Source organism: Onychostruthus taczanowskii, unplaced genomic scaffold (assembly GCF_017590055.1).
Source record: "Onychostruthus taczanowskii isolate IOZ18803 unplaced genomic scaffold, ASM1759005v1 scaffold12, whole genome shotgun sequence".
NCBI lineage: Eukaryota > Metazoa > Chordata > Aves > Passeriformes > Passeridae > Onychostruthus > Onychostruthus taczanowskii.
Window position 1 is genome coordinate 10,186,624 of NW_024498351.1, and position 15,443 is coordinate 10,202,066.

Here is a 15,443-nt window from a genome sequence, read left to right on the forward strand (position 1 = left end):
TGGCAAGAGTCAGGAAGAAACGGGAATATGCTGATACCAATAATCCATTAGACTGAGGCAGTTAAAGAAAGAATTATTTTGCAATACAGGAAGCTCTAGTAAATCATTATTAATTAGTACACTAATTAAAATATTCACATTTATTATTTTGACCCTTCACCCTCCAATTAAAAAGGAAATTAATTTTTTTCCACATTCTTGTCTGCTCTGAAAAGGCAAGATAATCTACACAGGTGTTACTGGTAAAGAAACAAACACTTGCCAATCTTTGTGTACACATACCTGATTCTCTAAAAGATTTTTACCTACCTTTTAACTACATATGAACTCAATTGCTCGATCATGAAATCTGTGCAAAAGCCCTGTCATGCAGCTGAAGTCTGTCACAGATCATGAACCTTACAGTGTTGGAGGAGAGGTCTTTCCAAAAACACCCAAACCAATACAGTCCTATTTGTCTCAAACCAAATTCACAGGAACATCTTATCTCAAAATTTTATAAAAATGTTTTTTCTTGCTCTAAAGGCGAGTGGCTCATTTTCCTAAAACATTTCAACTAGGTTTCTTCTGGGCTGCACTTCTGCCTGACACAATTTTTCAAGGTTATTGACACTGAATATATTTAGCTTTATAACAGTGGTAGTACAATGAAAGACTTCAACTTGAACATTTCTCAGCTTCTTCAATATATGCCCTAAACTGACTATCTTTAACAAAGTTCTTGTTACTTAAATTCTTTCTTTGAGTGAAACATCATGAACACTTGCCTTCACCTGGAAGAATTAATGCCAGGAGGGAAATACAGCTAGGCTGGCTATGACAATAAAATTGCTTCCAGGTAACATACAAATTCTTAACACATTTAAGATGCTAAGAAACAGCACCTTGTTTAAGGCTAACAGTAATCCAGTTTATAAACAGAAAAAATCCCTACCTACTTTGACACTTCTAGACAGTCTTTTCATTAATTCATGTATTTGAGAAATGCTGAATTGGTTTCTCTTCCCAATCTCTCTGTTATTTATAATTTGCAGCACTCTTCTATAGTTTCTCTCCATTTTAAATAATTTAAAACAGTTTATCCAGGTATAGACAAATATAATCTAATATTTTCAAATGTATGAGTTAAACTGCTTCCTAATCTAGGCAAGAGTCGCGGATTTTGCACTTTGCACTGAGAATAAATAGAGGAGGAAATATATTTAACTACAACTGGCAAAAGATACCTTCCAGTACTGGGTTGTACCAGGAAGAATTTTAATTATCTCACAACAGTCCAACCTACTATAAGGAATAAAAATATACGTCAGAGCTTTCAGAACTGTAATATCAATGTTAAGCATGATGCTACTGCTGCAACTTTTAAAAAAGCAAAAAATCTATAATTGCAAATACATATTATATTGGAACATAAAATTGAATTAATTTAGTTTACAAGAATAAATTGTTTCTTTTCTTCCTCCATGGAGCAGATTATTGGCTCTGCAGAAGCTTAAATAATGAAGGAGAAAATTTGTGCCTCTAGGAAAGTCAGTTAGTAATGTCCACAGCACTAAACTTCCAGGAAAATGGTATTTTCCCATTTATTAGTCACAACTAAAAACGCAGTTCTTTGGGCAATATTACAAGACCTAAAGGAGAGCAAATAAGTCTTGAAGAAGCTATTTGAAAGAGTGAAAATATTAAAAAGAAAATCAGTACTTGCTTACAATCCTTTTATATATAAAAAATACCCTATTTACAGTAATTAGACTTAGATCTTCTAATTCACTATTTGAATACAGAATTAGAGGTTGCACACCATTACAACACCTGGCATTCACATCTCAATGAAGAAAGCTCCTAGAAGTTTTCCACCAATCAATAAACAGGAGCCAGCAATTCTGGGATCATTCTAGATGCTTTGCAGTACTACAAACACTTAGGTGCAGAGAAGGCAGGAAGAATAAGACGATGGGAGAAAGGAGCATCTTGTCAGGTAACACAAAAAGTGGAATGATGAACATAGCAAAGGAGGAGGCTTATGTTGTTATGTGCAACCACATTAAGCCAACAATTTTGTCTGAAATCTACTTTAGGTACATTTGCTTAATAAACTATTTTTTCCATTATTGGAAAAGCCAAGATCTCCACTGGCTCTAAAAGAATTGTGGTCTGTGAGGGTCTAACACACAAACAGACAGCACAATACCAATGAATAGAAGTGATTTTGAGACATGCTCAACTACTAAATGAAATCAGACACAGAACAAGAATCTAACATGGAGGGACAGATTCACAGATTATCATAGTCCAACCTGTTTGCATTGGCTTGTTTAGACACCTCCTTCAATCTTTTCACTTTTTTCCTAACTGCACCAACATCGGGTAAATGGTGATGACCTGCAGGTCCCTTAGGAACTCCTGGACGTGTTCCAGGTGGAATTCCTCTGTAGATAAATATGTACAGTAACTTTCATTACTTTCATCTAAAGCAGAACACGTGTAGCTTCTAATGGAAGGTAGCCATACCTTTCAACAACTCCTCGGTCTTGTAGTTTTGCCCTCAATTTGGCTTCCCTCTCTTCAGCTATTCTGAAGACATTTTCCTTTTGCTGTTGCATCTGGTCAAAAATAGCATGATAGTGCTCATAGCGTCCTCTGGAAGACACAGGAAAAGGACCAACACCACCTCCACCGACATAATATGGTGCCTGGAAACCAAAAGGGGTAGGGTGGAAATCACAAATACTGCTTTTAATAGGCTCTTCCAATTTTCACCTCTTCAGCAGAGTAATAATACTAACATATTCTGCAACAATTCTAAATTGGTCCTAGTTTTATTCCTGGCAGGCTCCTATTTTAACAAACTACAGCATACATAAATTAATTTTTTTTATTAGCAGTCCAGAATAAAACACCATTTTAGCTTTCTTTAAAAATAGTCCAGTTATACATGAGCCACCTCTCGCACATTTTGGAAGTCACTGAAAATTACTCTGTTGAAGTGTAAACAGAGATAGATAATATTACAGGGCCAAAATCAAAGTTTCAGCAAAAAAAGTGATACAATTCCAACTGAAATAGTAACAAATGACTCATAGCCAAACACACTTTTTTTTTCATGAAGCTGGAAACAGTTGAGCAGAGTTTTAAGTTTGCTGAACAGCACTATGTGCAGATTTATCTGCAAACCCCACTTCCACCCAGCCTGTCACTTAATTTCCATCACTATACTTGAGATGCTTCTCTACTCAAGCTCAGATCAGGGGAACACCTACCACAAGACACTGCTTTGTGCAAACTGTACCTGTCATTCTGAAAGCATTAGAATTCCTGCAGAATTTTCAAGTGAAAATAATGAAAAAGATAATGTTTCAAGCAGCTGTGTACAGTAATAGCCAAGGATGGATACAAAAAACGTGAAACTGGCAAAACGAGGTTAAGGTTGTCAGCACATGCATAAAAATGTTTCCTTTATGCCTGGGCTAAGTAGTCAAATAACCCACGGTAGACAATCTATGGAATTTGTCTCAACAACAGTGTCAATCTACTTTCCAGAGTGGTCTGAAGTATTTAATATAAATTCAGACAGGTGAGTACAGATGTGACAGGTTTAAGACTGCCTGTTTAGAAGTTCTTGAAGACACTATATTAGACAATGGAATTTATCTCATATTCTGAGTTTTGGTTGTTCAGTGCCATCAACGGCTCCCCATAACCCAGACTAGAGTACTAAATCAAGGATTTATCTAGGCATTCAAACAAATATGCAGGTAGACTGTTGGTCTGAATAAAAATAACTATACAAGACTATGATTTCTACAAATAGAAGGAAAAGTCTTAACTTTAGACACTATTCAAGGTTTCACATATCAATATTAGAGCTCAGTTTACAACATCTAAGGAAATACTAGAGAATGATGATCATTCTCCAGGCAAATGATAAGAAGCAGGTGCTCATTAACAGTCTAGAGAACAGTTACAGCACCTGCTAGAACAACAAACCAAAGCCAAACACTTGCCATGTCTTTCTCTACTTTTCCTCAGAAACAGGTGCCAGCAACCAAACTGAAAACAGAATCATGCAGTGCATGATTGCTGTGCCTTTTTAAGAGGCTGTATGGCTTGTGTTATTGGAAAGCTTGAACAATGCTACTCAACAGCACTGTCAGCACTGGATATACCGCTATCATGCTGGGGAAAGGACAAAGATGATTAAGGCAAGAATATTATAATAGTATATGGAAACCTAAAATTATGATAACCTAGGAGCCTGCAGTATGATATGCACTCAACTATCCAATTTGAAGAAGACATCTCAATGATTTTTCCACCTACCATGATGTTTTACACCAGTCACAACTGGTGAAAACAGACACACTCATTTGCCTCAGTTTCCCTACATAACTGAGAATACAGATAATAATGCAGCTGGAGCTACAACAGAACAGCTTGTATGTTCACAGTAAAACTCTCTGAGTTCATCAGAAACACTGTGTTCAAGAACACACTCAGCTCTCATCAAATGTGAGGATGCATGCATACCATGTTGTATGGGGGCTTGTATTGGCGCCTGCCAGTTTGATCTTGAAGGAGAGGAAGACAACATAAGAAGCAAATTAATTTTAATTTTAAATTTTTTCCTTTTTTTCATTAAATCAACACTTTGTAGTTTTTAAAGTCTGGTATGTTTACGTTTGCATTTATATTTAAGCTTTACTTATATGATGTGTGGCACACATCTGAAGATGATACCTATTTTGAAAGGAAATATTTAATAAGCAGCTACTGAAACCTGGTTGGTGTTTGTGTATTCCTCATTTTTGTACAAAGAACAGTAATAAAACCTCTATCCATTTTGACTTTATTGCTCAATCAAATCTTGCTCACAAAAACCTTACTGAACATGTTTATGCCCAGTATTTTCATAAGACTCACTACCACCACAACAAATCTCTGTGTTTCAATCCACTTTCTATTGTCAGATACACTTACCATAGCACTACTTAAATTCCTGCACTGGCTCTGTCTGATGAAAGTACCCAGACACTTATCATCAACTAACTTGATGAGACTGCTTTCCAGGACAGTTATGTTTCTATGAAACTATGACACGCACACATAGGGAAAAGGAAACAGTCATGGGAATCAGATTAAATTACGTACAAAGTGAGTGGCTAAACAGCACACTGCATTAAAAAAAAAAATTAAGATTTACTCAAAAAATTTTACCCCCCTCCTGAACATCTTATTGCTATATAGAAACACTTACATTGCTAAATAACAAGGAATGTTTAGAAACAAGTGTTTAATACTAGGAAAGAGGTCCATTACTATAATATGAAAACCTGGGAACAAAAAAATTCAATAACAAACTTGAGTGTGAAAGAAGCTGCCCATGCATACACTCAGCACACGGAAAGTAGCAAAAGCAGGTATGGAAATAAGAAAGTGGTGCATGAAAACCATTACTAGCAGAGAGAGAAGAGATTCAGAAATTTAGAAACATTAAAAATGAAAATTGCATTCAAAAAGGCTAGGGAGGAGCTGTTACAGTCTATCTCAAATTATCCACAGATAAATAAAGGACAGCCTCAAGAGTTGACCTCCATCCTTCTGAAAAGAGAAGACCATTTCATACAATCAAAGGTGGGGGGAGCACACTGCACCACATTTCTGCATCTGCTGCCAACCTTAACACCACTTCCACCTGAACCAAGCACATTCCTCCATCCTTGTTCCCTGGCTCTGTTTATTCGTTCCATCTGAAGGAGAAAACAATACAGGAAAACAAAATTCAAGGAACCACTAAGTAAAAATTGAACTTCACTCTTAACACATTTTAAACATATTTTACCCTTTCTTTTTCCAGTCTTCTCATTTCATCTGCCTTCGGTAAACTGATCTGAAATGTGTAAGGATTAAACATGTTAAGGAACTGGGAAATCAAACTACTGCATATTCTTACACAACACACCACACCCACAAGGTATGTCCTTAAAATTTCTATGGGGGAATAAAGAAAAATCTGAAGACTCTTGACTACCTGCTCTCTCTGGCGTTTTTCTTTTTCAGGCAATTCTAACCTTTTCTTTTTTGAAGGTTCCTGAAAAATAAGCATATAATTTGGTATTTATTACTGAGCCGTTACTCTGTCAAGTCGGGTTACTGATCCAATTGCTGTGTATGTCCATGTAGATTAAAAAAAAGGAATCATTGCTATATAATATTTGGGAAAAAAGATGAGGAGGAAAGGTTTGAAGGTTGTATGTTGTCATTCTTGCTGTGGACTTGGCTTTTGCTCAGTTTGAAAACAGATGATTTCTTGATACCTCAAACGTTTTCCTCCTTTTTTCTACTGGAGTAATTTTCGTCAATGGGGATGGAAATGCCTGCATGAAAGGTGAAACTTCAAATTAGAGAGCATGATGCCAGAATGAGAGAAAAGTTCTATCAGAAAACATATTCTTAAAGTCACAACTGAGTGTGCACTAAATGGGTTTAAAATACTTGATTATTCAGGAGGTTTGAAGTGAAAAGGACTGCTAGGATATAGGGGTACTTGCTCATCCTATACTAAAAGCTCTTCAAAAGCTGAAGGCAGTGATTTTTAAATCTGTTTTGTCTTAATTTTTCTTCTTTGGTAGTATCACTCTTCATTACAACCTTTTCTTTACAGAAACTCTTTGAGGGGGCCTAGATATTAAAATTCTCTTATTTGGAAGGTTATCCTGGAGCTCTTTTGCTTGGTACTTCACTTGGTTCCAACTCTAACTAAGGTTCTTTTTACCTGTGATAACACAGTCACCACTGAATACCTGCTAAAGAAGCAGCTATGGTTAACAAAATGTGCTGTTTAATCTTCCCAAAAAAACCATCATTACTTTTAAAGATTTTTTTTCTGACCATACTAGAACACACAGAGCTTCATAAGTATTTTCTTTTCACAACATGCAATCCTGTCAAATGGGTAATTTAAAATCAAGTATTGCAGAAGCTGGAAACCTTTAGAGACTTGTAATACTATAATATTAATGCAATATTTACTAAATAAAGGAGACAATTGTTACATGCTTCTCTGAAAAGCCAGCTAAGAGCTGCAAGCTCAGACTCAGAGAAGAAAATTTATATTAAGTTGTAGCCATTGTTTTTATCCCACATCCTATCACTAGGTACAATTCACAAAATAAATCAGCATTAAAATATCAGCATTACTGACTCCTTCCATGTGAGAAGAGGATATTTCCTCAGTCTCTCCCCTGGCACATTAAGTCTCATAGCAAGTTGGGTAAGTGTTGGCTGGTGAAACCCATGACAAAGACTCATAGATCGGTTTCCAATCAAGCCTTAAAACACACAAACCTCGTGATTTCATAAGGACACACAAGAAGTCTGCACTCTCCCTTCTAGCTTTTTCAAACAGTGTTTAAAGAGACAACAAGGCTTGAATCATCAATGAACTTTTCTCTAAACCTCTGATAACTGTTGAACTTCACAGATAATTTGCACCTCAAGGATAATTTTCTATCCACCTAAACTCTGACAGATGGATAGAGGTCTTAGTATTACATTTCCTGAAGTGCCATGGGAGAAGGAAAAAAAAAAACCAAAACAAACCCCACAAAACACCAACATTACATATTCAGAAGAAAATCTGAATTTGCCAGACAACTAGCAACCTCTTGGTTGCTAGTTGTCTGGCATGTGCATATAGCTCAAAACTAGCTCTAGCAAAAACAACTCCTGACCATGCAGTAATTAATGGAATAAAGAGAGACAGAATAGAAGTTTTAAGTAATAAGAAATACAGAGAAGACAACAGGAAGAAAGACCAGAAGTACCCATGACAGTATACAGAAAACTTTCTCATTAGCTCATGGAATTAAATCTGGGAAATTTCTCTTTCAATTACAGTTTCTCTGCCTAACAACACTTTGTAAAATGGCTAGAAAAAGTTTGCCTGTTTTGAAAATTTGAAATTATTTTGGAACTGAGAAAAAAGATGCAAAGGTTCCTATCCAGTGTCAATGATCTTAGTATACCTGACAAGCTTCCAATACCCCTAAGAGTAGTTAACACCACCAAAGCAAATGAAAACACACAAATGTAATTCAGCCTTGGAATTAAAACCAAGCCTAAAGTAGGAATTTACAAAAATTATACTAAAACCAACTAAACAAACAATCAATAACGAAGCAAGCCAAGCATTTAAACTACTAGTTCTAATTTCTCTGCAGGTGCATGAGGCATGTCCACATACCAAGACATTTTGAAAAGGAAGGCATAGTATTTAAAAAAGGTATGAGCAAAACAGCACAATTTACCTAACATAGCTTCTTACCTGTCTAATTTTAGTCAATGGCTTCTTCTCATTAGGCTTTTTAGGTGCACCACAAGACTTCCTGATAGTTAAAGGCACTCCATATTTTGCAGCAGGTTTGGTAATTTTCTGAGCTGGTGCAACTGAAGTCAGTGTTGGTTCTTGAACTGGTCTTTGAGCTGAGAAGAAGAAAAACCCCACAATAAAAAAATAACTTGGTTTTGAGTTATCCAGGCTGGCCAGTGTATGGTATTTCCCTTTCTAAGACTTTTTAAAATCTTAGAACAGCAAAACTAGACAAAAACGGGTGAACTGTGTGTCAGGGACTGAAGTTGCATCTAAGGCCCTGCTATATTTGGTCTGCTCTTGTGCACATCCACAAGACAATGAAGAAAACTTTACTGTATAACTGGTGGGAACTTGACCCTTGAAAGAGAAACAATGCATTGGTCCATTGGTGGGAAGTTAACCTGTGAGAAAGGAACAACACACAATGGAACTGGGAGGTGTTAGCATGCAGGTGGGATCATGAGCTGCTGTGGCCTCATCTCACGCGCTGGATGTCATAGCTGGAAAAATTCCACTCCTGAGGAGAAGCCTTGAGGTGTGGGTCTGGGGTGCAGGGCTGACAAGAACTGGATACAGACTGTGGATCCCAGGCATGCCCTGAAGGTGCACTGCCTGCCTGCCCCCTGCATGAGCACCATGCTCTCCATGTCCTTTGCCTGCCCAGTGGCTTTGCAGGAACCAGTGGTCTGTATGTATTATTTGCTACTGCTAGTAATAAAGGCAATTTTGCTTTGCAGTCACAGCTGGGTTTCAGGTTTTGTGTGCATGGGCATCCTCCCGAACCCGTAACAAACCACTAACATTTCATTCACATAAGCTGATGTATTAGCTTGTCTAAGTTTGATGTTTGATAAGAAACAGAATAAAACAATTCCCATGCTTTTACATCTTAATCCAGGCTGGATAACTGACACTTCATTCAGCTGCCTTGCTTGCACAGTGCTCATGTACACAGGGAAAAGGTTTGCTAATGGAATGGAGAGACAGGCCCTTCTCCACTAATAACACTGGACTGAAACCTGTAATGCTAATGTCACCAGAAGATGAGTTCTAGAAGAGCTTCAATGGCCTTCAGGGATATTGCTTTCCCCACAGAGTTCCTGAATATACACCAATACCAATATTGTGGGTTCGATTCTGGGTCAGCAGGGCTCTCTTACCACAGAATAGGTCAGCAACATCATGAAAAAATACCAAAGCCCTTGCCAGAGCATCAAATAATTACAGGGAAATAAATAACTGGGAAGAAAATCTAGGGGAAAAAAGGCAAACTAATGCAGTAAAATGAAGTAACACCATCTTGACAGAATTAATCTTTGTTATCACTAGCAGAAATTTCACTGAATTAGACTGAAGCCAGGACTTTATCTTGAATTGCTAATGAAGCATCACACTTTTTTTTGGAAGAAATAGCACTTCTCATTAGCCATTTTTCATTACTAAGGGATAAAAATAAGTCATACAATCATAGCATATGAATTGGTTCCATTATTTGCAGTCTACACTGTCTCCTTAAATTTTGGAATTGTAGCATACTGCAAGAGGAAAAGCACACTAATGTATTACAGGTCCATAGCTTGTATTTGCATCATTTGTACCTAACATATGTCCAGCTCCCCAGGGAAGGGGAGGAAATTGCCTCTCCTCTCTTTTTTTCCTGAAAATCCTACAGTCAGGTATGAGAACACACTGAAAAAAACCCTAGTAGAAGAACAAAGCTACATACATGATCTTGACAGAGCTGAAAGAAAAAGCAGTGCAGACACCAACTTACCTGGTGAAGCATGTAGTCCAAACTTGTGGAAAATTTTGTGACTGAATTCTTCTGCAATAAGCTAAACAAGGGGAAGAGTTAGTCAATAATACCTGTGACCAAAGCTAGGAATAACCCATTTTCAGATAAGCGTGCCATTAGCAGTAAGCATCTAACTAAGAGCATTTACTGTAAATTATATGAAAATAAATACTCAACTTTATGCACTGAATCTAGTATTACTAGAATTTAGTACTACCAATATGAAGCTGGAGTATTTTCAAATATTTTTGGCATAATTACTCAAGTAATTTTAAAAAGCAATTTAGTCTGACTTCTGGGTGGCACATGTTATCTCATTTATGAACTAGCTAAGAATCTAGGAAAAAAAATGTGAGCATCAACACAATTTTTATGCATAATTCACTTTAGATTTCTGAGTAGCTGCCAAAGTTCACCTTAATTTCTCATACAGCTAGTGTCAAAAAATAGTTCTTTAAAAATGCTTGCAGTTTTAAAGCGTTGCTATCCTTTTCAAGATAGGAAGATGACCACATATGTGGATATCTGGAAAAACATATGTGGTGTGCTGTAAGTCATATACAATTAGCATATTAAAATATGGAAAGCAATCTTACTGAGATGAAAATTTTGAGACTAGACAAAGAAAATTCAAATATGAATAGGCAATCATCTCAAATACTGTAGGTAGTTCTGAATCAAACATCTCAAAAACTATATAGTAGAAGTGAAAAGTATTCAAGGAAGAGCAGCAAGGATAAATGAAAAGCATCAGTTCAGGAATAGTCTTTACAGAATCTTGAACTATTCAGATTCCTTTGATTTGTACCAGTCAGTTACAATGGATGCTGAGGAGTTAAATCTGAAAAAAACCCCGAAAACAAGAACCAAAGTGCAGACCTTAGGACTCTGCATATAATGGCCAAGCAAAATTTTAATCTGTAGAGTCTGGCATCAGAGATTGTAAGCCAGAAGTCACACAGTTTCCTACACTTTCTTACTAATGGTATTTCAATTATCTTGAAGCTTTTATTTGAGTGGTAAGTTGTAGCAACTGAATTATGATGTTTCCACGATAACACCTTTACTGACAGAAAAGAAATCTGACTCATTAGTATCTTTCAAAGAGCTCCCTCTCCTTTTTAAAAATTGATGCTAATTTAGATCTGCTCTTTAATGCAACTTACTAACTATGAAGCTAAAGAAAAAATTTACATAAAAGTGGAAGATTGATTTCCTGATATTTAAAAATGGGATTTCAGCAACAGTTGCAACATCCTGAAGATGTCAACTATGAAATAATTTTTAAGTTTAGACTAAGGAAAACAGAGGACAACAGCACTAGCCATGGATGATACTGCAAGAAAATAAGCATTACAGCTGTATCACAGAATGATCACCTCCTGCTAAATATAAATGTACCAGACTGATACATTTCCGAGAAGGTGCTTTCTGTGTGGGGATTTTTTGGTTGTTTCAAATATTAGATAACACCTCTAAGTCAAACACCAGTAGTACAGTTGGAAAATTTGCACCTAAATATTCATACTCCATCTAGGACAAATTAGTATCATCATCTGGAGACAAAGACAGCCTATTACTAATTATACTTTGACTGACTAACTCCAAATAAAAATTTCATATCCATTCTAGCTACTGGAAATAAAATCAGATCAAACTATTACTGTTGCAAATGTTAGAACAAACCTAACTGTAAAGATTTATGAATTTTACCTTTCATTGGAACTTGTATCTAAAGTAAGGTGAAAGTCTATTTCGACACAGAAATTCAGAAATTCCAATTATATATGGCCTTTTCAAGACATTTCTTTAGTTGTGAGTTAGAATCCATTAGAATTATTATACTGCACTTCCTCTATGGCCTCTCTCTTCTATATTTACCTTGTATCAGTACTATTATTCACTTGTTAATCTTGATCTCTTTTGATTAGATTCATATTAAAAGGACATTATTAGATATAAAATTATATGAATAGACTTTAAACAGAATAGGAAGCAACTTCTTTGAGGGTATATATGCATGATACATTTAAACCTCAAGAAATTCAAAGATGATTTTACTTAGCATTATTTTCCACAACAGGTTTTCAGGACATTCCAAATTACAAACAAAAATTGAAGAAGATTGAAGAAATTCTATACAGCAACAATGCTGAAATAATTGACAGCAGCATTTTATGAAAAGATGTGTATCTAAACAAATCATCTCAGTGGTGATTCCTCATGATATAGAAAAACACACAAAACAATGCACTTCAGAAAATGTCAATTTAGATTTCCTTATGGAAACTACCAAACACTTAATTATTTGAGACTTTTCTTTACAGTTTATGGTAAAACTAGTTTTTCCTCAACTGACCCTAGGGAGCTCTAGGGAATACCATTACTCTAGCTTTCCATGTAATATAAGAACATTAGAATAAAGAAAAAGGAAAGTCCTATGATGTTTTTAGCAAAGTTAGAATTAAAACTAGCTCCATACCTCTGGTGTGAGAAATTTTTCAACCCGTTTGGCTATAAAGTTTTTCTCCAATATGGAGTTTACTGATGGTCTATTCCTAGGATTCCTTTTAAATAGCTGTGACAGCAGATTACGTAGGTCGTAGGAGTAATGCATAGAAACAGGAGGAAAAGGTCCAGAGATTATCTTCAGGACCAAGTTCTTCATGTTACCGGCTTCAAACTGTATCACACAAGGAAGAGAACAGTTATTCTTATCTCCTGGCCACATGCAAGGCTGCACATACAGATGATGGGGAAACCAAGCTAACAGTGCACCTTCCTTTGCCTCAACACACACATTTTCAAGGTCAACTCCAGCAGTTCAAAATAATCTGTTGCCAAGCATCCAAATTAAAATTCCAATTGGAAATACATCACAATACAGGTATTTCATACTATGGAGACATAATATGCTAAAAAGTAATTGCCTCCAGATCTAGACTGACAATGATATACAACTAAGGAAAAATTAATTATCTGCTTGATCTCCTCTTCCAAAGGTTTTGAAACACAACATGCCTTCTGCCTTTTTTAGCAAACCCCCATCACCAATTACAGAATGTGTGAAGTATTCACACTCATTCAGGGTGAAATCCAAGGAAATGCTCAGACTTCAGTTTAAGCTCAGGTAACAAGAGCACCATTTCAATTCCTTTGTACAATAAAAAGAAAACAATATGCATCACCCAGCTTACAGAAAACAAATTGTTGACAACTCTCAGAAATTAAACACTGTCAGCAGTGCTGCCATATAAAAGATGAAGAAAGAAGAAACTACAAAAGTTTGAAATGAAATGAAATCCTTATCCCTTGAAAATATTTATTTCCATTTTCATGTTATTATAATATTTTTCTTTTAATAAAAATAGCTACTAAGAAGCTCCAAAGAAAACAAAATCTACAAAAAAATCCAAAACAGGACAGGAAAAAACTCAAACATTTTCTTCCCCTCCTAAATGAAAAATGGATGATGAAGACATACTCTTCAAACTATACACACACATAGATAGAAGAAGAAAAAAAACGAAAAAAGGTAACTCTTCCACCTTGTGTGGGAGTTTTTTTTCTAAGCACTATTTCTGTTCTAAACAGAAATACATTAATCCATCTGCAAAAAAGCAGAATCCAAACTCAGATCTTCAATGAAGCTTTCAGTGAATTCAGGCTTTTTTGGGAATAAAGCCCAACCCAACCAAGCAAAACCCCCAAAACCCCAAACAACAACAAACCCAACAAAAACTCCAAACCAACCAAACAAAAAAATCCACAAATGCCCCCCACTATTCCTAGTATCCTTTACTGTAACACCTAACAATTTTTTTCAGCTAATACAATCCATTAAAAACAAAGGTGCCAAGATATCTGAGAGATTGGCATGGAACAAAACACCAATGAAAAGTGTTGGTTGGCACAGGAAGTGGAGATGAAAATGCTGAAGGTAATTTTCAAAGAGCTACCATGAAAGCATTTCATCAACTAAAATATATCTGCATAACATCAGAGATAAATTCTGTTTGAAATCACTATTCTTTTATAGATACAAAGTTTCTACTCACCGCATGTTTAAGTGTACACATTTCATAGAGAACACAACCAAGGGCCCAGATATCACTAAATCAAAGAGAACACATTATTTTAAAACTTAGTTCTAGGTTAACATGGCCAGTTAACTTGTATCTGTGAAGTCTATATCTGAAGAGGAAATGGGTGGATTTTTGAGTATGCACAAGCCCCCATCTATGGACTTCTTTGACCCTGCAAAACCCCAAGAAAACAAAAATCTCAAAACCAATTCATCAGTCAAAATAAGGCCACCCTGAAAATCAGATGAGGCTATTTTGGCTTCTAATTTAGAAGCACCTCAGCCACAGAAATCGGACAAAATATGGACAATGACTTTTTTTGGTTTAAATACATACATTTGCCTGAGGGCTTTGAATTAAACAAACAAAATCCAGAAAAATCTCATCACCTAATTCAGCAAACACAATCCTCAAAGTCACTTTATTCTGTTCAGGAGCGATTAAACCTACCCTCACTCGTTACAGGATTTGGTTAGAACATCATTGGATAATAAACCCCACGTACAAGAAATTAAAGGGAAGGAATTGTAACAATTTTTATCTCTTAAGAAATCCATGCAAATGAGCATAAGGCACTCACACCAGTGAATGCAACAGCAGGGTGCACTGGAAGGGTAACTTACTAACATTTCATTACAACAGTTTAATTACACTGGGGACACTGTTACCAGGTACAGGCTGCTGCCAGGGCTGCAAAGGTCTAAGTGAAATGCCTGGAGCCAGCTGAGCCGCCCATCTATGCACATCATGTGCCCAGATCACCAAATTGGTGTGTTTCATCCTTAACAGAGTTTCATCTGGGTAGTGCATAAACAAAGGCATTACAACCACTGTGCAGACAGGCAGAAGTAGAGCCACAATTGAGGACACAACTAGATCTTGAACTTGGAGCATTAAGCTAAGTCATCTCTCCATGACACTGCTTTCTACTTCAGACTACTAAGGTGCCACCTCTACAGTGAAGCTCAGTACCTACTCAGGTAAGAGACAAACTAACAGATGCTCACCATCATTTGATTAGAACAGCTTTAGATTCCTAAAAGACCTTATTTTCTTCTTTTTAACAAAATTGTTTAATAAAATCCTTATTTGTACCTTTTATTGTTGTAAGGCTTGTTCTGACATATTTCGGGCGACAAATAGTACGGTGTTCCTATGCAAGTGCGTGCCAGCTCTGCAGTACTAAGACAAA

General features: G+C 36.3%; 1 protein-coding gene across 18 annotated transcripts in view; it reads right to left on the reverse strand.

Annotated features, from left to right (window-relative positions):
• The window catches only part of NEK1 (NIMA related kinase 1), a 44,300-nt gene that overhangs the window by 21,184 nt on the left and 7,673 nt on the right, over window positions 1–15,443 (reverse strand). For 11 of the 18 annotated variants that reach the window (XM_041395683.1, XM_041395679.1, XM_041395682.1 and 8 more), the window contains 11 exons: window positions 15,347–15,433; window positions 14,225–14,279; window positions 12,649–12,849; window positions 10,146–10,206; window positions 8,324–8,481; window positions 6,315–6,374; window positions 6,029–6,088; window positions 5,840–5,887; window positions 5,676–5,747; window positions 2,512–2,693; window positions 2,298–2,429 (listed from right to left, as the gene is read on the reverse strand). In XM_041395683.1, the coding sequence (XP_041251617.1) occupies window positions 2,298–2,429; window positions 2,512–2,693; window positions 5,676–5,747; window positions 5,840–5,887; window positions 6,029–6,088; window positions 6,315–6,374; window positions 8,324–8,481; window positions 10,146–10,206; window positions 12,649–12,849; window positions 14,225–14,279; window positions 15,347–15,433 (1,116 nt within the window). The remainder of the gene's footprint in view (window positions 1–2,297; window positions 2,430–2,511; window positions 2,694–5,675; window positions 5,748–5,839; window positions 5,888–6,028; window positions 6,089–6,314; window positions 6,375–8,323; window positions 8,482–10,145; window positions 10,207–12,648; window positions 12,850–14,224; window positions 14,280–15,346; window positions 15,434–15,443) is intronic. The other 7 variants (XM_041395693.1, XM_041395692.1, XM_041395691.1 and 4 more) reach the window with 3 other exon arrangements.